The sequence below is a fragment of the Uloborus diversus genome, chromosome 5 (genome assembly GCF_026930045.1).
Source record: "Uloborus diversus isolate 005 chromosome 5, Udiv.v.3.1, whole genome shotgun sequence".
NCBI classification, from domain to species: domain Eukaryota; kingdom Metazoa; phylum Arthropoda; class Arachnida; order Araneae; family Uloboridae; genus Uloborus; species Uloborus diversus.
In genome coordinates this window covers 74784932-74810571 of record NC_072735.1, presented here as the reverse complement: position 1 = coordinate 74810571, position 25640 = coordinate 74784932, and the positions used below count along the sequence as shown (strand labels likewise).

Sequence of the window (25640 nt, the reverse complement as noted above, 5' to 3'; positions counted from 1 at the left end):
TATAACTTATGTACATAGTTATTGAGTCACAAACGGGCAGCAATGAACTCTGAAAATTTAGGCTTAGCGTAAGCATCAACTTCTAATTTCAATAACAAAGCAACAAAAAGTTTTTAAACTTCCATACTTTGCATTCCCTCATAGATATGCATGGTTTACATAAATAAAAATTTTCATTGAAATCTGTGACATGTCAGCCACAGCTGATTTGCTCATTTCGCATGAAATGATCCTTAAAGAAATCCAAACAATCCTAATTTAACATGTTCTTTTAACGATACAAACTGTATTTCAAAAATAGAAACAGGAAGGAAAAAGAGAGTTATTGCAATTTGAAAACTCACCTATGTGACGGGAAAAAGTCCAACAAAATAAACATAATTAGTCGCACATCCTAAATGTACCAAAATATGAGGCCGGTGAATGATAAACTTACACTACAATCAATAAACATAGGTAAAGAAACAACTTTCATATGCTGAAAAGAGTTAAGAACTTTGAATTTAAAAAATAAAAAAAGGACAGACGATAAAATAAAAGCTATGTCGGAATAGAGTAACCAATTTTAAACTAATTTAAAATGAAATTCTAGATGGAAACGTTGTTTTAAGATTTGGACAGCAGCCTAAAAAATCTCTTTGTAAAGAATTATTAGAATTTTACTTGCTCACCCATATGCAAATTGGCAACAGGAAAGAAATAAAAATTCCTGAATAACGTTATGTTAATTAACGTTTTAATTAATATCTTCGCTAATTAAAGTCGAAGAATTACGAAATTGGTCCTACTGTTTTCTTTGGAAAATTTCGAATTGATCGGTATCTCGTTTGACTCTCGATTCGCTGCGGTTCTCGAGAAGATAGATCTTCAGGCAGACAGACAGACAGACAGACGGACGCGAACAGATTTTAATATTATAGTGGATGGATAAAACATTTTTCACATAGAAAACCTTTTTTTTTTCAGCTTGAATGTTATTAAGACCCCAATTAAATGTCTTAGAATGCGTAAGAAAACTATTAACTATGAAGCTGTCATTTGTAAAATTGTCTTTTTTCCGATGTAATTATGAATGAGAGTTGGAATAAATATATTTTTTTTTTCTATAATATAACCGGTTCCAATATGTAGTACTACAATAATTAGATTTAAAAAAGGTCATTTTAACTGATTTTTGATCAATAAACATGCAAAGAAATGTAGTACCCATTCTATAATACATTTTTGAGACTACATTTCAAACCATTTGGTTGCTAATAAATTTTCTAAAACTCTGCACTCTCTTATTTAAATGTTACTAAAGGTTTGTAAGGACTAGAAATATTTTTTGAAGTCCCTTGAACCATTTAAAGTCGCAGGAAGTAACCTCCAAGTACTTTACATACTATTACTCTCTTGAAATTTATAATGCTATGCTACTTAAATGACATTTGTCTTGATAAGCCAAAGCTTATGAATAGACTGTATTCATTCATGCTGATTACTATAACTTTCAAAAGTGTCAGATTCATAAAAGAATGTTAAAGTTCTCGAGAAGGTGAACTTTTGAGCAATGGGGACTAAATTAAACATTTTAATCGTAATGAGCAAAACTGCTGTCGCCGATTGTCTCATAATTTAGGAGAACGTAGTTATTAAGAATTTTTCAGGAAAACAATGACTCTTTATTTTAGAAATGACATTGATGAATTATGAATATTGTCGTTTTATTACTTTAAACCAAAAACTATCAACTTTTCTTAAAATGAATTTATTAATTCGTTTCGCCCGAAACAGTTATTGTCAACTTTTCAGTCGGTAACATAAAAGTAAGAATGTGCTACAAAATGTCATTTACTTTTTTACAATATTAACATGGGAGAACATTTATTTACAGAGCACGCTATTTATTTCAACTTTGATTTTACAACAATACGATTGTCAATTTTGTTAAGAACGATTCAAAATCAAAAATTTTGATTTGCATTAAATAAGTTCATAAAACTTCTTACCTCATTTTTTCTACGGCGTTAAAAATAATGTGAAATAAAGGTATATCTAATACACCTAATATTTAAAATGTATATTTTCTACCAGTGTAACTTCCCAAGTAAGTTCAAGAGAAAAAGGAAGAAAATGGCGCTGGGTTTTTTTTTTTTTTTTTACTATTCATTATTTTCTTCATGAAATTGCTTCCTGCCTTTAGAAGTTTTGTAAGATCTACTTCCTGAATTACTCCGTCTTCTTGATTGCTTTGGGCGTTTTGTCGTCGTTGTAGTTTCTGGTTCATCAACTTCATCTGTCGCTGGTTCTTCAGCAGCATCAGGCTGTTTTTCATTACCTTCATCTACTGGTGCTTCTTCTTCTGTCTCCTCTTTTGCTATCGAACCATCACCTTCGTTTTCAGATGCAGTTTTCGATTCAGAATTACTTTCACTTTGAGAATAGGCCTCTGTATCTGCTTCGTCGGAAACTGGTTCCGATTGAGATTCCTCTGCTGTCTCAGAATCAGTCTGAGTGTCTTCTTGCAGCTGAGATTCACCTACAGCTGCTTCTGCAGGTTCATCTGCATCTTGTATCTCTGGAGGTTTCTCAGCTTGTGTTTCTTGTTCTCCTTGAGAATTAGGTTCATCTTCAGTTTGGTATTCAGATTGTTCTGTCTCTTGAGTTTCAGACTGACTTTCAACTTGCGTTTCAGATGGACTACCAGTTTGAGTTTCAGACTGTCCTTCGGATTGAGCTTCAGCTTGAGTCTGAGAATTGGACTCAGTTTTCTCTTCAGGTGGAATGGCAGTTTGTGATTCTGCAGCTGCTGTAGTCTGGCTACTTGTTTCGGATTTTCGTTCTTCGTGTGTGTCAAAGAAAGGTAGACGGTCATTTTCTGTAAAACAAAACTAATAATGATTAAAAGCTCATAAAGCTGTACGATTAACATGTTGTGTTATGCTATTATAATAAAATGTTCGATGATGATAAATACGTTATGGTGATATGAGTATAAGCAAGCCACCATAAGGTACTGTAAGCCTCTGCGCTCTAATAAGTAATTTAGCATCTACCTCCAACCCCGCCAGGTAACCACATAATTGCCAGCACAAACAAATAAAGAAGCATAGTGTTTTACAGAGAAAGGAACAGAAGTTGAGTACGGGATCAATATTGCTTCAATTTCTTTAATTATGCATTAATGCCTCCCCCGCCCCCTCTTTCTCCCCCACTTTTTTTTTTAATTTATTTATTTATTTATTTTGCCAACATTTATAATGATCATTACAACTCTGATCGAACTAATTACTAGCCGTTATTTGTAGAAGTATTTTTTAAAGGAATATGAAAAAAAAAATGTTGTTCCAAACTCATCGTAAATATTGCCATTGTGATTTTTACCCTTCATAATCTCATTTGAGTTATGACTGCGTTTTAAAAATGTTTATTCATGTCATAATAATTATTCTGTATTATATGGAGATAAAACGTAGGTAATAATGTTAACTTCTGCCAAATGTTTTTTCATTGACAAGCTTAATTACTTTGCATTGAAAAAAAGATTTTCTTATAATAACGTAGCCGTGTCTGCAAATCTTATTTAAAATTTTTTGCATTGTTATTTATATTTGGTTTTGAGATTGATTTTTTAAAAAACACACACTGTTATAACCAGGGGTTCCAGACGAGTGAATATATTTCCTCTAAGGTAAAAGCATAGTGCCCAAGGGTGCCATGTCGGCCAGGAAATAGACCAGGGGAGCCGAAACAGTAAGCAATCGCAGAACGACTCGCTGCACATGCGCTTTAACATAGATATACATTCAACAACTTCAATATGGAGGACAAGTGATAGGTTGCATCTATGTGACTTTCACATTGAATGAAGTATACTATTGGATTAAAACTCTACTTTTCTAGGATAAAAATCCAAAACAAAAGTAAGTACAGCTTTTGATCACTTTGTAGCTTTTAGGGCTTTCAAACATTTTTAAAAGTGCTTAAAAGTATATTTACTGCTTTTCAGTTACCGTAACTGTCGTTTAGTTTCAGTTAACCGTTACTGTCATAAAATTTCCATCACTCAAAACGCTACTAAAAATATCTATCATTATTTTCTTGAGTAATCGATAAGCAACATTTAATACACAAAATAATGACCGACATTAAGATTTTCAATAATCGACTAGTGAAAACCTGAGTAAAAATTTTCTTGTGCTTCGTCTAAGAGCAAGTGAAAAAAATAAACAGAAAAAAAAAATAAATCCCTCTCCGTCAAGCTTTTGCTTTTTCCTTTAACAGTTTGAATCATTCCCTGTTAGCGGTTAATGTCTCGATAGCGAAAGAATTTTCTAGCAGCGTTAGAAATTTCTTTTGGTTTTTAAACTGACGAAAAACTTCATGTGCATTTTATTTTGTTACTCTTGATTAACGTCTATGAAACGATTTGGTTTTTCTGTAACTGTAATATCCCAGAATAATTTTGGCTCTTCATGTAAATAATTCATAAGTACCTCAAAACTTCATTTTCGGTACGGGTCATGTTGTAGTAAATGTATAATTTCTCACATTATTTAAATAATTACTTGTCTTTAAACTATAATATATATTTGTGACAGCTCTTTGATACCAAGTAAAGGGGTAGATATTTATTGTTTTATTTATTTTTAATATTACTATGTAAAAAAAAACTCATCATTAAGCAGAATTTTTTCACAAGTTTTTACGGGCCCAGAGTTATTATTATTTATTTTATGAATTTTTAAAAAAAGGATAAAAATTTCGCTGATCCGTAAAGTTTTTCATTTGCTTTTAACGGCCCGTCGGTCAAAAGAGGTTGGGGAACAATGAGTTAGAGCATGATCAGATGAATTAAACCAATTAGCACTTCTTAACTATGCTAAAAACTCTGAAATATGATCAAATGCTGTAATAACAAGTTTTAATCATTTCCAGTACTGAATTCAATGTGAAAATTGTCCAAAACCTAGAATATCATGAATCAAAACAAAACTATTTAAAAAAAAACACAACTGTATTCAAAAACGCATACAATACGGGGGAGAGGTGGAGGATCTACAGTAAGGGCGTCATTTCTCTCTCCGAAGGTTCCTTCTTTTCACCTCGGCTGCTTATTTTTTAAAGGGTGCCTGTTTTTCACCCTAGTTAGATGGCCATTTCGACTCCGTATTGAGTGCCGCTGGTGAACAAGCGTTTCACCCTTGAAAAGTGCCGAATGCAACCTGTAGTTTTTAACAGTGTACAAAATACCAAAAATGTAGTGAATTAAGTAAAAAGAGCATAGCATTCTAAAGGCTGATATACAACCAAAATGCATTAGCATAATAAAAGGTTTTCGTCAAGTTTGTATGTAGACAAATATTTTATTCTCTGGTTAAAATTTAGCATGTTAGTTTATTTTCGACTTTATAGACAAATTATTAACAAGTTTTTTCTTTTAACTTTTCACAGAACAGAAAACGATCATTCATATAAACAGTTGGTCGCAACCGCAGTTTTGAACTACTATAAGAATGAAGTTTCAAAACAATAATTCCGATAAATTTCTTGTTAATTTCATTCACTAACATTTTTTCAACCTTATCAATTTCCAAGATATTTCTGTCTCATTATCTTCATAGGCATGCGTTACACATACTACTATTAAAATTTGTTCGTATATTGATTTGATTTTTTCTAGAGCATGATAACTGATTTGAATCAAATTAGTCATTTTAACAGTTTAAAATCCATTTTGTACTAGATCTAGAATATGCTGTTGTCTATAATATTGTATTACTCCATGACAAGCTATTTTTTATTTATTACACTCCTGGTAGAAAGATGAAGGAATGCATATAATTCAATAGTCTTGCAGTAGCTTTAAATCATTAAAGCTTTAAATATGTAGGTGTAAGAAAAGCGGAGTAATAACTCTCAGCTAATTCTAATGCAGATAAACTTCGGAAAGATACTTATCTTTCTTGAAAACCCTTAAAAAGTGATTCAACACGATGATGAAACAAGTCAAACAGTGGTACATTACACTTAGTACTAAAAAAGTTTTGAGCAAAATGCGAGAACGTCCACTTGAGTTTTAAACCCGTACAATAAGGGGTTTTTTTTTTTCCATGTTTGTCAAAAGAAGTAACTTTACTAAAGAAGCAGAATTTTCAATTAATTACTTAAAACTTTCATATTATCTCGAGCAGCTTTAATTATTTTTTTGGAAACATCTTGATAATTTGCAACTAATATGTGCAGATTGCAACTACTGGTTGGAAAATAATCAAGTTTGATACTCAGGTTGCTTTAAGCCTGAAAAACTGATTTGTGTGATAAAGTAGGGGTCTTCAATGAAAAATTCAAACTTTGTTCTTTCAAATTTTTATATGATCTATCTTCAGAATTTAATTTGAAAAGTTTTAGGAAAATATTTAAATGATACCCATTAATTTATTTATTTCTTCCTAGTACGCATAATATCCAAATTAATACGAGTGTTTAATTTGTCCACACATGACTTTACAATGAATCGGAAACGTATTTTACACGTAACCCTACTTACCCGTTGCACAGTTTTCAACAGGTATACAGACGTGATAATCATTCATGACATATCCAGGGGGGCAGAAGCATCCTGGATAGCATTGTCCATCCTCCTTGCAGTCTGGGTCTCCATAGTTACGGCAGGTTGTGTTGCATGCGGGTACACAGTTCATGTAGACTTCATTGCCGATACAGGATACTGTGGAAATACGAAAAGTACATTGACAAAAGCTGACATAACATTGTCAAAAAAAGCTAAAAGCAATCACAAAATGTTCTCGAATATACCACTATTCCGATTCCGAGTCACAACTGACTACAACTGTATTTATGTCGAGGACTGCATATTAAGTGCCTTGCCTCCATTATTTTTTATACCGATAGATGGCAGCACCATCACTGGATCGAAAAGTTAATGAGAATTTAGAACTAGTCCAGGAGCTAATAGCTACCTGGTGCTAGCACCCCCAGAGGTATCGTTTCACTTGGAGGACATTGAGACGACGAGCATATTTAACGTTGCCCAGTCCCCCTTTAATGACGACTGTGGATCTTCGACCATCGAAGTTCGAACTCGGGACCCTCCGGCCCCGAATCCGACACTCTACCGATCGGGCTACCACGGCCCTAATATACCACTATAATGCGAGAGTACTCGGACTTGGGAGCCTCTGCGGCTTAGCAGTCTGTTGCAATTTTCCCTCTCTTTGTGATGCAAATCTTTCCTGTGTAGTGTATGGAGGCACGGTGCTAAGTTCGCAGTCTTCTGATACTTGGGAATGTGTTTAGTGTTTATATTTTCGTGTATAAACCAAAATACAATAAGTCTTTAACATTTTTCATCACATGGCAATGAAATTCTCACATGTCTATACACTGTAAAAACGATTCAGAAACGTTCCTGGAAAATAATAGGCAACTGATGTGCCCATTTTCAGTTTGTAACGTATCTCGCAAAACCCAGGAATGTTTTCCACTAAAACTCAGTAACCTTTTAGAAAATTTTCGGAAAAATCCAGAAATCTTCACGTTTCAAGACAGTCGTGTCTCTAGAACTTCAAAGTGATCTCAGGTAGGTATAATGTAACAGCGCCGTAAGCAGTATTACAATCATGGCCAAAGCTAAGCCAGAATTACAAGTAATGATTGCAATTTTTACGAAGCTAAGTAGTCCAAAGATTTACTCGTTCCCTTTGGGAGCTTAATCAGTCAGGACAAGCCGTAGTTGAATTTAAGTCGATACACTGTATAAATACTCTCAGTTAATCTTTAAACTGGGAGATATAAATATTTTTTATAAAAGAGAGAAGTCTGCATTCCTGCAACTTGTTGCCATTTAGGAAACTTTTTGACAAGGATACTTGTTATTTCCAGGAAGTGGATAAAAACCGTTGAAATCCCGAAACGTTACACGTAAATACTCAGTATCGTTTCTAAAATTTTTTACAGTGTAAAAGCGGAAGGTCCTATATGAAAACTTCTTGTCATTTCATTTTGTTTATTAAGCATCTATTTGAACGCGCTTGGTAAGTAAATTCTGAATTTCACAATCCACACATGGCTTTGGTTAAACTTTTTAATCGTCATAGTAAAATTTAAAGATATACCTAATACCATTTTATTCGTTTCTTATTGAAACAATCGTGATGAGACATTTTTTGTTCCTTTCAAAAACACTTAGTGATTCAGTTCGTCCTCAAAAGGATCATTTAATAGACGAAATGAGCGACATCATCAAAGAAGAATTTGTGCCCCGCGTTGAAAAATATCTTATGTCGCAGCCCTAGTTCAATACTGATCAAGGAACCACATGAACAATGTAACAATGAAAAAATTTGAAATAGGTAGCAATCGAAAGAATATATAGTCATTTTTTGACTCAAAAATTGTTTGCCTTCTTGACCCTGTGATGGGGACATGTGGTCTTAAAATCTGACGAAATTTTAAGAAAAGCGCCATAAAGACTTGGTGAGAACGTTTAGACGCTAATTTCTCCCCGACGATTTCACCGTCAACATATTATAAGATATCCATCTGCAAAGCGTGTGAAAAATGTCTCATTTCTCATCGAAACCCGCTAAATTTGGTGACTTTTCTTAACATTTCGGCTATGTCTTGATAACGGGAACCCGAGGGCACATAAATTTATGCATCCAGAAACATGTTTTACTATACTCTTTCAAATGCTATACCTTTTTTCCATTACTACACTGTCGTATGGATTTCTTATGAGACCTGTTGAAAATTGCTGTTTTGCGGAGAACGGATTTAAACATTTATGTAACGCTGTTAATGGAAATGTGCTGGGGAAAAAAAGTGAAATTAGTGAGTGAAAAAACTGGAAAATTTAGAAAAGCTAATATTGAACTAAATAAAACACAAATTACTCTTATCAATATGAAAATTTCAAAATTACGTTTTTAAAAAAGATATCTAGTATTGAGCTTTAGCAGCAATGCATGTGTGATCCTATGGCAATCAAGAACTCGTGATTTGTTCGATTCTGGGGACCTTTGATGCATCAGAATAGATTGTGTACGATCGTTTTAAGTTTCCTCGTAAAAAGGTATTCCTTTCTACTGGTTGACAGGTTAAAATCTATTCAGGGTCAGGAACATCACTCAGCAATAAATACATAAATGTAATTCGTTTCAAAATTCAATCCTAATGGGAGTTACATACCGTAAGCGCATAGTCTTTCCTCAATACAATGTCCCAAAGCATTTCTTTTGTATCCTTCTTGGCAATAACATTTTCTGACGTTTTGAATCTCAGTGGTGCGTGGATGAAGTGGATCTTCTAAACAGAACTCATCGACTGGACCGCTGTCGGCCGCTTCTTCACCCTTTGAACAGTGATGTCCTACAAGAGATGAAAAGTTTTTTAACACATAGACTGAATTGAATATCAGTAATTGATATGACATTTCCCAGTTTCAAATGTGCTGCACTATAAGTTAAACTTAAAATTAAGATAAACTTAAAATTAAATTAAATTAGTACTGCTTCGGTAGAGTTGCAGGTATTTAAAATACCGAAAGCCAGAATTACTTGAAATAGGGGGATTAGTTTTAAGAAGTCTTAATATTCATAACGGATTGATAAATTGCCTAGGTCTAGCCTAACTGAACCCAGAGCTTGTTTTTGGCGGTCAGTTAGACTGTTAAAAAAAAAGGTTTCAATTTCATTCGAATAGTTATTCATAAAATTCGTATAAGATCATCTCCTCTGACTGAGAAATAGAAGGAAAATGTTAGCTAGAGAAGAGGAGATCTAGGATTGAGTAAGAAATTATGACATTTGAGCCTTTCAAAATATTTTTTGAAGACACAAAGCAATTGAGGAGAAACTATTTAAAAAGGAAAAAAGCGTTATAGTGTAATTGCAGCCCTAAAAAATTTTAATTGAAAACAAAAGGACTGACCCTTCTTCATCAGATCTAGTTTGAGCTCATCCTAACCATAGAAGTGTAGTGGGTTAGAAACAACATGCCTTCTCCATCAAGAAAGCCAACACTCCTTCCCATCCTTCCACTAGTCACGTGACTAATGGTCCTCTTCTTTATACTAGGTTACAATTCAGTAGAGAGTTCCTCACCGTGGATAAAAAATGCATGAAAACGCGCCAAAAATAGAAAATTTTCTCTTTTCCTTCGCCAAATATGGAATACTTTCTCTTCCTCTTCGCCAAAAATGAAAACTTTTCTCCCCTCCACTCATGTTATGCTTACTCCTTCCTGAATGTATTTCAGTACTCTGTCTACTCAGTATTTCACTGTATTTCTAGCATGTAGTTTTGTTCAAGAAAATACCATTCCAGTTATTTGATTTGGATGTGATAGATCTTTTGACAAAAATCCATGTATTGTGAAAAAAGGTAGTGCGGTACATGCAACAGCATTATGTACGATTACTGTAAAAGTATATTTATAACCACATTCATTATACATTCACCTTAACGTTATTCAACGAGTACTTAGTTATACTTTTTAATTGTATTTTTCATATCTAAAGTGATAGTAAGTCAACGAAGAATGTTTTGCGATATTTAGGATTATGTAACGTTTATCTTTTCCGAAGAAAAAATATTTGACCCGCTCTCCTATCGAGTTCCCACAACTAAATGCATAACAAGGTTTGATTCATTTTATCAAAACATGTTTTTATCGCATTATACACGGTGAGCACTTTTAGACTATGATAAAAATTGCAGCACTATATTTTAACCACTATACTTGAATATTTCAATACGATATCAAGAAATTTACTTTTTAGAAAATTAATAGATCAAAAATTACTCACTTTGAGGACATTCGTCTTCTGGTACACAGTCTCCAAAAAAGTCTCGCTTGTACCCTTCTTTGCAGTAACACTGATGATTGCACTGGATGAGTCTGCAGCCGAAAAGACCGCAACGCTCGCAGAGTGGGCCACATTCTCGAAATACTTCGTTCTCCGGACATTCCTCTATATTTAATATAAGTATATGTCAACAGACATTGTGTTTATATCTAAGTAAGAGCAATATTTAAGCAATATCAGCACTAAAACGTTCAAAAACATGATGTTACACACTAAAACAGTTTTGCGAAGCATAATATTATCTTAGGTTGCGTTCGCCGACCTCGACTGGTTGACCGATGACAAATCGGTTACTAACCGCATCATTCTATGAGAGCTATCGTTTAACTGGTTGTTACCGATGTCGTTCTTTGTGCCTCATCGGTTGATCTACCGGTAGACCGCAATTTAAGCTGGTTGATTGAACCACGTGACATTTTTGACCACCTGAGTTTTTTTCACCTGCATATTATTCGTCTGAGCCATGTCTGCGCAAGTAACCAGTAATCAACCGAAAGCGGTCGATGAAGCATTGGTTGGTGAACAACCGGTTAGTAACCGCTGACGTCATCAGCTGTCATGTGATCAACCAATCGGTAGCTACCGGTTGATGTCATCGAACGTAAGCTTAGTAAATTATAATATTGTAAAAGGTTGTAAAAAATTAGTTATTAACAACAAGAATGAAATTGTTCTAGAAGCAAAAAAGAGAACAATTCTTATCGCTTGAAACATTCTCTGTAACTAGAGAGTCACTTCAAAACTAACATAAAAAATGAAGCGTATTGAGAAAGAAACAAATAATGTCATTAAAAAATTAAGATACCTGGGGAAAGGAGAGTGAAACTGCTCTGTCAAAAATGAAACAAAATATACTATTATCAAAACTACATAAGAATGCCAAGAGTTTGCACTACCAATAACAAAACTTTTTAGAAGAACAAAAAATATTGCCTAAAAGAGATTGGAAATTTTTCCATGCTCAAGTAAATCTAATGGCAACAGTGTCCAAAGCAAAGTCAATTCATGAGAAAGAAACGAAGAGGTAAGCGAAGAAACCGTCGTCATTAATGGTGAATGGGCGACGTTAAATATGCTCGTGGTCACAATGTCCTCCAAGTGAAACGATACCTCTGGGGGTGCCAGACTAGGAAGTTATTCGGCTCCTGGCCTGGTTCTAAATTGTCCCTCGAACTATCCATAGATGGCACCACCATCTATTGTGTTGTCTTTGTGCTGTCCTGGAAAAACAAAATCCTGGAAACATTGTGGATTAATAGAGGTATAAGCTTCCCTAGTGGAATAGTAGAAACCTCAATCTCTGTGTGTGAAAGAAAGAAAGAAAGAAGCGAAGAAAGAACGAAAAACTCTTTGTAAAATGCTGGGAATTAAGGTAATATTTTCATTGTTAATGAATTAGCAGAGCTTTTGATATTCTTTAAATATTGCGATTAATAAACATAGCTAAACTGGTTTAAACGAGCTTTGATTAACGAGAATTGGATTCGACGAGGAAATAAGAGTTATGTATTTAGTTCAAAGTTACGTCTATGGGAGCAGTACATGCTTTAACCTCGCTTAAAGCGAGCAGTACTCTGTGATTCGTAAAATTTCTATTGACTTCCATCTCAGTTTATCCATTCTTGGAAAATTTTCTTCAAAATTCCGAAGTCAACCGAAAATTAGTGATGAGTCACAAATCCTAGGAACACGTAACGACGGCCCTTTAATTTTTGGAGTAGAGAAGTATTTAAAAATTATATTTTAGAGGGGACCGAAAATATTTTTTTAAGCTTTTGTTTTTAATTAACAATGCACTGTTGACACAACAACTTTTTGACGCGTGTAGTGCACAAATTTTCAATCCCGGATAGACAGAAATTAATCGGTTTTTGAGGGGGGAATCTTGAGATGGTATTTTGGATATCGGACAGAATTTGAAGGGTTCTTTTTTTTTTTAAATTTTTTTTTTCTGGTCTCATATCAGATCTGAATGGAAAGAAATCAGATGGGACAATGTTATGTGAGTATGGTGAGTGAAGCCGCTCACAAAGTAATTTTTCTAAGAGCTCGCCTTGAGCAGTGTGATCTTGCATTGTCATGTTTCAGCAATTTTTTGCAATTTTTCCTCTGTCATGTATTATTTCATATTTCTTCTCCATAAATGTTAACTTTGTACTTCTGATCAAGTTAACGATCAAGTATCTCAGACGGACAATAATTTTCTTGTTTTGTTTTGTCTGTGGTAGTTGAGAGTGTTCCGCTTACTTCTAAGGGGCAAAAATCAGTTATTCTACACATTTTCTAGGAAATATGCGGATTGACTGGTGAGCCGTTAAAGTGTCCAAAATTGCTTTATTTCTCAATTCGCCCAATGGTTTTCAAATACCCTGATAATCTGCACTATAACTACTAGACACTCGCTGTAGCATGATAACATTTATTTAGTTTTCCATATCTAAATTATTAAATTCATACAATCAGCAGCCGTCCGCCTTGTCTAGTAGTCAGAGAAGTTTAACTCCGATGGTATGGTCCTGAGTTCTAATCCCACTTCAGGCATGGATGAACTTTCTCTCTCCTGTCCTTGTCCTTTCTTTGCGTGAATGTGTTGTTATGCTGCGAACAGTTGCTTACTCTATAAACATGTCCTTATAGCATATATGTACTGTGGAAGTCGGACTTCATACCTAGTTACTGTACAGATGGAAAAGTGAAGCAACGCGCCCCAAATTTGTTGACCTAGCTGGCACAAGTCAGCACAACAACAACAATGCAATCTGCAAATTGTAAATAAATTTAAATGCTATAGTGCAAAAAAAAAAAGGTTTAAACTATCATTACAATTAAAGATTATAAGAGGAAATCTTAATTTCAGAACTACATTACACCTCCAACTAGTTAAGACTCGTACTTTTTGGGCATTTTCCAACCGGTTCGCAAGGTCCTCCCGGCGTCAGACGAAAGAATCGTGGCCAGCAGTCGCAGCCACTTTGAGAGCATGTAGTATAGGAACAGAACCCTCTCTCTTCACAATTCGAGCAATTGCCCAAGCAATTCCTGAACATCTCGTTTGGGGGACAGCTAGGTGGAGGTTGTTCCTCCGCATCAGGTAAAAATATCACTGAAAGTAAAAGAGAAGAATTACTTTCGCAAGTAGTACATCAAATGCATGGCTCTGAGGAGGTAAGTTAATACCACTTAGGGATCAGGGCCGTTCCAAGAGAGGACGGTGCTTGGGGTGAATATTTTCTGACACAATTCTAATTTATATACTGATTCTAATATTTTCCGAATGATTTCCCACACACAGAATGGTGGGTGTTTTTTGAAAAAGTATCGAATATTTTTACATAAGTTATTACATAATTAAACATGCAATCTGAAATGTGATGTGTTAGATTTTAAAAAACTATTTTTAAAAAAAGAATAGTATTAAAAAGAATTTGAAATATAGTAAAAGCTTGGTTTACGGCGCCCTGTCATATTATGGTGCCCGGGCCGATTGCCCCCCCCCCCTCTTCGGACGGCCCTGTTAGGGATAAGGAGCTTTCATCGTCTTTCTTTTACCCTATACTGATGAAGTCATTGCATGGCTGTTACAAAAGTAATCAGAAATACAGGTTGTCTGAAGAGTCCTTGACACATTTTAAGAATTGATAGAAGAGCAACGAATTGCCGTATGAATATGCAGTTCATGTCGTAATACTTCAGAAGTTTTTTATTAATTGTTTAAAATAATTGAATTTTCTTCAAAAGAAAGGAAAAGAAAAAATTACAATTATAGGTAAACGCTGTATCCTCAATGTAAGAAAATTAAACTGCATGTGAGGTGTTTAACTATCTCGTTAAACAGGAAGAAATATCTTTCATTACCAGAGTTCAATGTGTGCACCGTATGTTGTTCGAACGACACCTTAACGATATCCAAGTTCATCCCAAGTCCACAAACGGTACACACATTGGAGTCTGGTAATGAAAGGGATTATTTTCTGTTTAATAAGATATTAAACACCTCACATGACGGTTTTTTTCCTTACTGTGACGAGCACTTTTTCTTTTTTTTAAGATGTCATAAAAAATTCTTGAACCTATGAACAATATGGTACAAACCAAGGGGCGTGCATAGAAATTTTGCGGCCCATCACAAATGACGTTTCTGGGCCCCCCTCCATATTGCTGACCCCTATATTTCAAGCCTAGTTTTAAAAATATTGGGCCCCTTTGAGGTTCGGGCCCTGGCCACCAGGTGTCCCTCTCCCCCCCCCCCCCCCTCCGTGCACGCCCCTGCACAAACCTCATATTCATACGACAATTTGTTACTTTTCCATGAATTTTTAACATGCGTAAAGGGCTTTTCTGACACGGTATAAACATAAAAGAAAACTGGAAGATTATTATAAAAAGTTCTTGACCGTCCGACATGCTAATAAAATCCCCAACAAATATGATAATTTTATAATAGCTTTAACCATGTGACGTACAGTGACCACTGGAAGTGTCATTAGTTTTGTATGCCATACTTTTTGACATCTCTAACGCGTTATTTGTTTTAAATGCAATTGTGGACTAATGTTTCAGAGACACCATTCATTTCAAATGCCATTATAGGGTAAAGTTCTCTAGGCGTCATTCATTTCAAGTACCATTCAAGTGCCATTAAGGACTACTGTCCCGTACAAAACGATGGTTAATTAGGTCAAATAATGGAAAGCCATGAAATTGAATAACTTTCTGCCTTTTATTTTTAAACGTATATCTATGAAAAAATAAACAGAGCCAACAGGCTATTTAGGGTATTTCTAGTATTAAACAGTTTGAGAGTTAAACTTCAAAATTAAACATTAGATCATACCAGAAAATTAAATGACTTGGAAGGAAATCGTTACCAGCATTAAAACTCTCACATCATAAACTAATGTTGAAAAGAAACCGAGAGTATAAAATGTTTTCTAAATGCATATTTAATAGTTCCTTGAATAAAAAGGAAAGAGAGTTCTAAGGAGTAAAAATAAAGGGGGGGGAGGGGTTCAGACTTTTTGTTTTTCTTTTCTTTGAAATTACTGCTGTAATCGCCGAGAAGAGTAACAGAGATAATTACTTGTGAAAACTGTTTTAAAACATCGATGTTAGTGTGCCGAAATATAACCTCGATTAATTATTTACAATTTTCTTGTTCAGATATGGAGCAAAAGTTAAACTGACGCTTAAGTCCAGTTTTTTAATTGAGGCTTGATAATTTATATTTTACTCTTTGACCTCTTAAGTTGCAATTTAACCTCCAAGGTCATCCAACATAAATATTTGCTATCTAGTATCCAGAGGTGCCCCCCACCCCAAGCGCAAAGGCGCATCCCCTTCCTAATTCTACGAAGACACCCCCAAATGGGTCGCCCCCCTACCCAAGAAAAGAAAAAATACCCCTTAAAGCAACCCCCCTAAAAATTTCAATGGCACAGCCTGTGCCGTGCCCTTCTCCAGACCTCCAGGTGGGCACTCCTGTAGTATCACTCAAAATATTTTGAATTCATGATTTTTTAATTTTTTTAATTAATATTCTCTTCCGGAATACATATTCAATGCTTTATGCATTTGAAATATAAGAGAAAAATAAAGATGTCTATAATTATATAATGTAATGAGTAAAAATGCCAGCCATTTTTACTCAAGTAAATATTCTAGTAATTTTTGCAAGAAAAATATATACTACAATTATTCGCATTGATTAAAAGTACTTAAACTTGATAAAAGGAACTCATGTGCTTATATGCGAAAGAAAACTTTACGAAGGCTTTTAACTAATTATAGTTGATGGAGAAAATTCATAAACTAACAGCCATAAAGTTAAACAAATACCATTTTTGATGCGGGTTTGTATTTTCATGAAGATATTAATTGCGCAGCGATTTTCTAAAATAAATCATTTTAAATTAACGGAACTAGGAACAGTATAGAAAATGCATAATGAAGGGTTCTAAAAATATCTGCAGTCTTGGGGTTTTACCAGGTCGAAGAGAATCTCGAATAATAATCGATTACAAAGAAGCTTTAATCGATTACAAAGAAAGAAATATCATCAGAATAAGCGTTGAATATTATTTCTGCATATTTTCCTGTCGTATTGTTGGTCATTAAATTGAGAAATATTAGTCATAACAAAACTTTCGATTTTAAAAACGTTTGGAGTAGAAAATTATTATTACTATCACAAAATAAATTTGATTAATAATAATTCTGTGGAGTGCGCATGTTTTGAACAGTTATTGCATAGTATAACACGTAACTAAAACTAAACATTTTAAAAAACTCGAGTGAGTCGCAAATGTAGAATCAAGAGGGAAAATTGAAAATCTTTTTAAAAGCCTTATTACAACAATTCAATTACAAGTATTTTATTTCTTAACAAATATAAACTAGCAACAGATAAAAATTATAAATCATTGCTTTTAATTTCCTTGTCGGCAAACAATGCATTCGTTTACTAATCGCTGAATAAAAGCTTAGCCGTATTTAGAATCTGCTTTAAAAAGCGTTATAATTCGAATTCTATAGAACATGGGAGTTCCAAACACATTCTATCAGACGCAGAAAAAAGTACTCTTTATTTTGGTACTAAATTTTAAAACTTTTAAATATATTTTCACTTTAAAATCGCGAAAAACTTTTTAGGGGTTTTGACTAATATCTTCCTTAATTAATGTCATCCGAAGACGCAACCTAGCTAAGAACACTCTCGATCAACTCTCCTTTCGAACATTTTGTTTTTCAAAGTCGGTCCATCCGTTTAGGCGCTAGAGGGTCACAGACACACAGATACACAGACACACCAAACTTATAACCTCCTTCCTTTGTGCGTCGATGTTTAAAAAGTAACCTTTTACTAATTAAGATCATTTGATGCAGTTGTTTTAAAACTGCTTGATTTTAGTACTAGGACTTTTGCTTTGATCAATCAATCAATATTCTTTAAAAAATTGCAACTCTAGAGCAAGATCCAGAGCAACATAGGCGTAGATTGCGTAAGTTCGGCATAAACATACCATACATTCAACATTTTCCTCTTCAAACATAACACATCAGCATTAGGTATTAAAATGACCATTTATACTTTTTCGTAAAACAGGACATCACATTTTTTGAAACTTTTATTATTGTTGTTATCCTTACCATTTTATTTCATTCTGTCTCAATTTAGTGGTAGTAGTATGTGCATTTAAAAAATCAATTTTAAAAATTAGATGCATGTTACTTGATGGCTTGTAGTTTTTACAGAAAATGCTGCAATTATTATGTGAAAATAAAGAATTCCTATGTTTCTCTGTCTTTCGGAAGAACAAATTTTTTGAAATATGCATGTTGTTGATTTCAATAAATAAAGGAAAAGGCTTATTAAAAACTTGAATGAATAGCAAAATAAATAAACCATTGAAAAAAAAATAAAATAAAAAATGAAGAATAAGAGTGAAGTAAAGTAAAAAATAAAAATATATAGGGTCTGGTGGGGGAAAGTGGTCAATGGGGTAAAGTGGTCATACGTCAAATAAATGGCTATAGCTTGGAAATAAATGTTCGAATGAATGTGAAAATTTTATTTTACGATAGGGCAGTTAAAAACTACATTTTGAATACAAAATTTCACAACTGGCAAAATTTTATCTGGTAAAATAAAATATTTTGTGTGAATATGAAAAATTTCAAAATCTAAACACCTCTTTTAACTTTCTTGGAAAATTTTGTTTTTTAGAATTATGAACAGATTGACTGCACAGGAAGCTTCCTACATGTCTCAAGAACTCTTACTCATTAGCAGTTAGCTGAATCTATTTTGGTTAATTTTTTAGAACAATTTAAGTAAGATGGGGTAAAGTGGTCATAATATTAGGCTTAACGAATATTGTCCTTTTAACGTCACTTAAACTTTAAGTATGAGACAGACATAAACGAAATATTAATTTCACTTAATATGTATTGTTTTTACAGTAAACAGGGTTAAATATACGAGTATATGCGTATGCATACTCATATACTCGTGTAGGCACGTATATATACGTATTAACATAAATGCACCGCGTAGTATATGGGTAACTGCAAGTATTTTTTGTCTATAAAGATATACATTCGACTATCGATACACGTATATACCCGCTTATACTCGTACATATACGAACACTTATATACTCAGGTAGACACGTATATACTCGTACGTACTCGAAACTCGAGCAGACACTTACACACAAGCACATGATATACATGTATATAGGGTGAGTTTAAACTCTTGTGCAAATTCTTAAAAGATGTAAGAGGGGAGTAGAAGAAGCAAGAATCATAAGAAACATATATTCACAAACACAACGCTGACGCGCTACATGCACGCAAAATCAGAACCTAAAGGATACAAAACAGGTCACAAATTTATTACACAAAGACAATTTTACGCAACATTTTAGGTCTTAAGAAAGTTTTAAAGTGATTGATGAAATATGTGGCTGGCTGCTGTAATACATGCGTCGCAATCACAAAGTATTCTCTGTTGCAATAATGAGATTTTTGAAAAACTTTCAACAGTCGCTGTGCCTTTGTTGCGATGCGTGTATTAGAGCTACTACAGGCTGTAACTTTAACATCTGCTCTAAATAATTCTTAAAAACTAAAAAGTTGGTTAAAATCATCTTTTTTCCCCAATGGGGCTGTATTAGAGTCCTACCTAAAGAGGCGTCTGGGCCATAACCAGACCTAGTGCACAGTTTTTTTGACGTCCAGTTTCCACCAGGGGGAGGCACCTGGGCTCTCTTTGATGCGAAATTGCAGTAGGAATTTGATTTTGCCTAAGAAATTCTAATCAAAACGAATACCATAGAGATATTTTACATGCCGCATAATCATACGACATGGGCGCTGATGAGTTTCTGCATCTCGAAAATCCACCGACCGGCATCCCCAGGTCAGAACCCGATTCCACAGACGTTAGGCCAGCGCCTAACCATCACGCCACCAGCTGGTCAGGTAAAATCATCTTTGTGAAACAAATTTGTGACCTGTTCTGCATTCATCAGTTTCTGGCTTAGTGTGCATGTAGCTCGTCAGCGACCATAAGTTCATTATGATTCTTTGCTTCGTATCCTCATTTCTCACACCCCTTTGATCTTTGCCCCAGATCTTGGATTCACTCTGTAAGCATACATGTGTATTAGGAGATGTACTCGTGTATACATACATGTACTGATATACACGTAAATGTATGTATATACGTCTATACTGGTACATAATCGTGTTTGCACGTAAACATACGTATATACTCGTTGCTTCCATATATATGTACGTGAGTAGACATGTACAAACACGCACTGGATGTATCCTCGAAATAACTCGTGTATACCCGTATATGTATGTATGTATACCTATATATATGCGTATATATGTCTACTATACACACATATACTCAGATATGCATGTATATACTCGAGATACAAGTGCATACACGCATATGATGTTCGTTTATACGCGTATATACTCTTGTAGACACGTATACTGTAGGTAATCAAGTATACATTCTTATATATACCCGCATATACTCTTGCATATACTTGTAACTATAAAAATAACCGAAATATACAAATATTACGGTTATTTGTAAAGTTTTTGCATCTATTTTTAACTATGACCACTTTACCCCATGCTATGACCACTTTCCCCCACCCCATGGGGTAAAGTGGTCATAAATACATAGGAAAATGAAACTTATAAAACTACTTAAATCAATATTTTTTTCCCTAAAATTCTATGTATTGTGTTCTTTAATAATGCAATGTAAAATAACAACAAAAAAAGTTTAAGTGCTTAAAGAATTTATTTTATTTAATATCCACTTTTTTTGAGCAATCACGATTGCTTATTGTTCTCATTTGACTGTTTTGATGTCCTATCTTTTTATTTTCCCACCGCCACCCTCCACACCCTGTCACCGTCCACCGGCTCCTCACGATGCTGCTCCTATAGCGAAAGCCGTCTCCAGGTTGCATCCATGTCCAACACACACGCGCATACATACGCAGCTACACACACACACGCACGCACACACACATACACACAACTACCCACACATTCATGCCTGCACACTGACACAAACACATATGCCTACACACACATACACATACCCCTACACACAAACACACATACCCCCACACACAAACACACACGCCTACATACACACACTTGTGATTTCGAAAAACATAATCTGAATTCAAGATGTCAAAACTCAAATTAATTTTTTTTTTTTTAAGTTGAAAACCTACGATTTTATGACCACTTTACCCCACCAGACCCTAGCGAAAGTAAAATAAAGCAAAATAAAAATGTAGTAAAAGTAAAACAAAGTTAAATAAAAATATTTAATAAAATTGAAATGAAGTAAAAAATAAAAATATATAATTAAAACGAAAATCTTGGGGGAAATATTTAAAAAATTATTTTGATGATAACATTAACAATGCTTTTTTTACTCTGTTTACTTTTGTTGATCCATACTTAATTCATAGGGGGAACGACCTTTCATACAGGCGAATTAGTGCCAAACAAAATAGTGAGCACACTTAATAATAATGAAAAAGTTTGTGTTATTCAAAATATTTCTAATGGTCGGATCCCAAATAAGGGTCGGATAAAAGAATAATAATTACAATAATATCGCTTGTGAGAAAAATCATTTGTGAAAACACTTGAAAATATTGCAAAATAAAGAATGTCTGCCTTTGCTTAGATTTTACGTGGGAGAAATAATATTGCTATAAAGTTCTTCAAAACCATTTGTTGCTAATAAAATTGTTTTTAATATCAATTTACTCCTTACACTCGGCAAGCACGGTTCCTTATCGACCCACTGCTTCATTATTTTAAATTAAAATTTAATTATTTTCTTAATTTTTAAACTTGTAATTGATGTATTTTTCCTGAGAAATTCTTTACAACTTTTAATTATAAACGCCTATTACTTTCTTTACCAATTAATAACTTTATAACTAATATACTTGTAACGAATATAAAAAAATGAAATCTAATTACCTAATTTTAACTGTTAATGTCTTTAATGTTTTGGTCCCTAATAACTTTTTAAAATTTTAATTTTATTTCCGCACAGGGATGTAAAATTTGAAAATGAAAAGATTATTTCTGTTATCATGAAGAGAATTCAATTTCAGTTAATTATAAAATCAAGGAAGGCTAAATATCTTCTGTTGTCATATGTGTACAATTTGATTGGTATCAAGGATATTGCTGGGATTGTTTCCAAAGCGTGAAACTAAATCTTAACCTTTTTTTAGAGTCGTGAAATTCATTTTAAAGGAGCTAAATACACGAACACATTATTGACCGTAATAGATATCAATTTCATATTTCTAAGGATGAAATAGAACGTGGCAGGGAAAGAAGACATGGACACTATATTGATTTTTAACGTTTAGAACAGAGTTTCTTAAATTATGTTCCGCGAAACCCCGCGGCTCCATAGAGATCATTCAAGGATGCCACTAAACTTGCATTTTTTTTTACTCAAATTATTCACTTAAAAGATCAAGAAAATAAAAGCTTTGAGGGAAGCTTTTTATTAATATTTTTGGAGTGAACAACAGAGATAGATCGATTAAAAACCCAAACTGTCAATATGCAACTTTCGATTAGGTCAATATCGGAATACTTCTATTAAAACGACATCCGATTCATACTTGCAACAATTAATGCAGTTTAAAAGGTGGGCGTTCTCTATTATCAGAAAATGCGGTGATGGCGCTTTTACCATTTGTAATAAATATATATGCGTGTGAAACGAAGTTCTCAAGTTATGTGTCAACAATACGTAATCTTATCATACTTAATGCTGAATCTGAAATGAGAATTCAACTTTCAAACTTAAAGCCAATTATTAACTATGTGTGAAAGATATGTACCACACATCTCATTTACATTGAAACTTCGAAATTTAGTTTGAACGAGTTTGTTTAAGAAAATTTGTGTCATTTTTGTGTTACTTATTAAAGACAATAAAGTATTATTTAATATAGTTTTCGTTTTCGTTGCAAACAACAAAAATGAAAATTATTAGAATTTCAAAAATAGTTAAAACAAACCATTTTCAGCTATACTATTGAAGAAAAATCACGAGTTTCCATGGAAAAAAGTGGACACTGAAAAGGGCTCTACTTACGAAAGAAATTAAGTTAAGTTGATTTAAAGTTGTTGGCATTTTGTATATAAAAACAACAATAAACTATTCAAATAAAATATTTTACAATATCCAATTGCATTTTTTTTTCTTTGCATCTTCCAATATGTTAAAATTTGATGTAAAATACCAAACGTGAAAATATTCTTGACAATATTTTCGAGGAGTATTTTCGATTTTCAATGCGCTAAATACGATTGAAAATGTTTGAAAATACCTTTAATAGGCACAGACAGTAAAGTTCTTAACAGCTATCTAAGAACAATACAAATCTTCATAAAGTTATTTAAGTGTCCGTTATAGATACTATGTTAATTATGCTGACAAGTTTTGAAGTAAGAACAATATATTCGTGCTTAATTTTGTCATATCTGCAAGTGTCAAGTCATAACCCATTAAAACCATAAATGTGTAAGAAAAACGTGATCACTTTAATTTCGCAAAAGTTTTATTTTTGTTATTGACTCCGTACACACGTCACTTTATAAACTAAAGATACTAATTTGTCCTTTCAGCGCTAAACATATCTGCAATTTAATTGGCATAGATAATAAAGTTCTTTACACATACTAAACTGTTATGAGTGTAAATACAATACGGCATTTTTGCATGGAACCAAATAAATCTTTAAAACGCTAACTAAATCGCCACAATCAATGTTAATGTTTACAAGCTTTGAAAGAAGCACAATGGATTGGCACTTACTTTTAGTCATATCTGCAAGTGTCAAGTCATATCCCATTAAAACCACAAATATGTAGAAAAAAATTCTCACTTCCATTTTCCTTCGCTAATGATTTATTTTTGTCATTGACTCCGTGGATGTCACCTTATAAACTCTGACAGGCACTTTTGTTGCAAGGAACTCTTCACCTAACTCTGCGAACAGATGCAGCCTGAGCACACAAAACATATCCAGAAATACGCGTCGTTCGTGTACTAAGTGCATCACAGCTAAAAAATGTTGTTTTATTGCCATGCAAGAAGCGGATGCATCTTGAAAATTTGCACTTGCCAATTAACCAGAGCAGGCCTCTGTTTCACCCATGTTTGGCCACATGAACTGTTACTCTGAAACATGAGTTATACCACAAACTTAGAGCAGGGGTTCCCAAAGTGTGGGCCGCAGAAAGAGTCAAGGGGTGCTACGAATTGTCTACGGAATTAAAATAAAAATGATGAACTAGGGTACCCATCAGAAATTTCTAATTCTTCAAAGGGCGCCGCGAAACGGAAAAGTTTTGGAACCCCTGCCTGTGAGCAACAGTAGGATATTTTACTATTATTCTGAGGCAGTGGCGGATTTACCATATCGCAATTGCGAGTGGCCTCCTCGGCAATAGGGGCCTTGAAAGGAACTCAAAAATGCATGTGATACATTTTTTACATTGTTCTGTGGTAGATAAAGGGGCCCCCAAAAAAGCGATGGGTCAACACACCTGAAAATATGCCATTGTTCTGAGGATTAGCATATAAAAATTATTTGCCGTAGCGAAACACATACCATTTGAAAAAAAAATAGGTATGGTCATTGCTTACCTTAGAATAATGCTTTAAGAGAGTACACGGCCTTTTAATGAGGGTGTATCGTTGAACGTCTAATTAATTTCAACTTGCTGCATCTTTTGTATAGTTCAGTGGTACACATGGAATCCCAGGGGTTCATGTAAGTTTGCAGGGGATTCATGACAAAAAAAAAAAGAGAAAGCAAAAAATAGGGGAGCATGGTATGCGAATAAGGGTCCATAAGCCTGGATTCCACAGAAGCAAGTTACCATTGAAACTTGACATTATATAAGTGCCATAGAGCACCGTCCGTGTTATATAAAGAACGAGCTGATGTGAGCATCACATGACTTCCTTTTACTCCTATTTAATGTCATTTCCCCATTATTGGCATTTTTAATTTGATTCACTAGTTTACTCTCTGAATATCACCAACAGTGGCCAAATTAAAAACAGATTTTTTAAAAAAATCGCCAAATTTGTCGTCAAGTTGGCGACAAAACTTGGCGACCGAAATACTGGCGATATATCGCCAAGTGTCCACCAAATTATAACCCCACTTAAGTTTACATCGAAATTAACAATGATTTCCCCCAAAAAAGGGGCAAAAAATACCTTTAGAAACACCCGAATGCAACCAAAAAAGGATGTGCACAGCTAGATCCCACTAGGAGTCTACGTACCAAATTTCAACTTTCTAGGACATACCGTTCTTGAGTTATGCGACATACATACGCACATACAGACGTCACAAGAAAACTCGTTGTAATTAACTCGGAAATCGTCAAAATGGATATTTCGCGTATCTATACGTTCTTAGGCACTTATCCACGTGTGGTCGAGTCGAAAAAAAAACTCAACATTCATTCAGGGGTGAGTAAAATGGAAATTAAGGTCGATTTTTGAGAGAAAATTTTTTCGTGAATACAATACTTCCTTTTTTAAATTGAAGTAAAAAAGTAAATGTATGTTAATGTTACATGTTTCTGACCCCCGCGAGATTCATTTTAATATAAGGGCAGTCCTCAAGATCACTACTTTGTTTTTAAACTTAGTATTAGTTCT

The 25640-nt window shown here is 34.0% G+C and overlaps 1 protein-coding gene across 1 annotated transcript; it reads right to left on the bottom strand.

The window, feature by feature from the left end:
• Positions 1-1734: 1734 nt before the first annotated feature.
• On the bottom strand, positions 1735-23952 carry LOC129222118 (paternally-expressed gene 3 protein-like). The gene is made up of 6 exons (XM_054856564.1): positions 23775-23952; positions 13767-13976; positions 10814-10978; positions 9196-9375; positions 6533-6712; positions 1735-2860 (listed from the first exon to the last, which is right to left on the bottom strand). Exons 1-6 carry the CDS (start codon positions 23848-23850, stop codon positions 2145-2147), a joined length of 1527 nt encoding a protein of 508 aa, XP_054712539.1. The 5' UTR covers positions 23851-23952; the 3' UTR covers positions 1735-2144.
• Positions 23953-25640: the final 1688 nt, after the last annotated feature.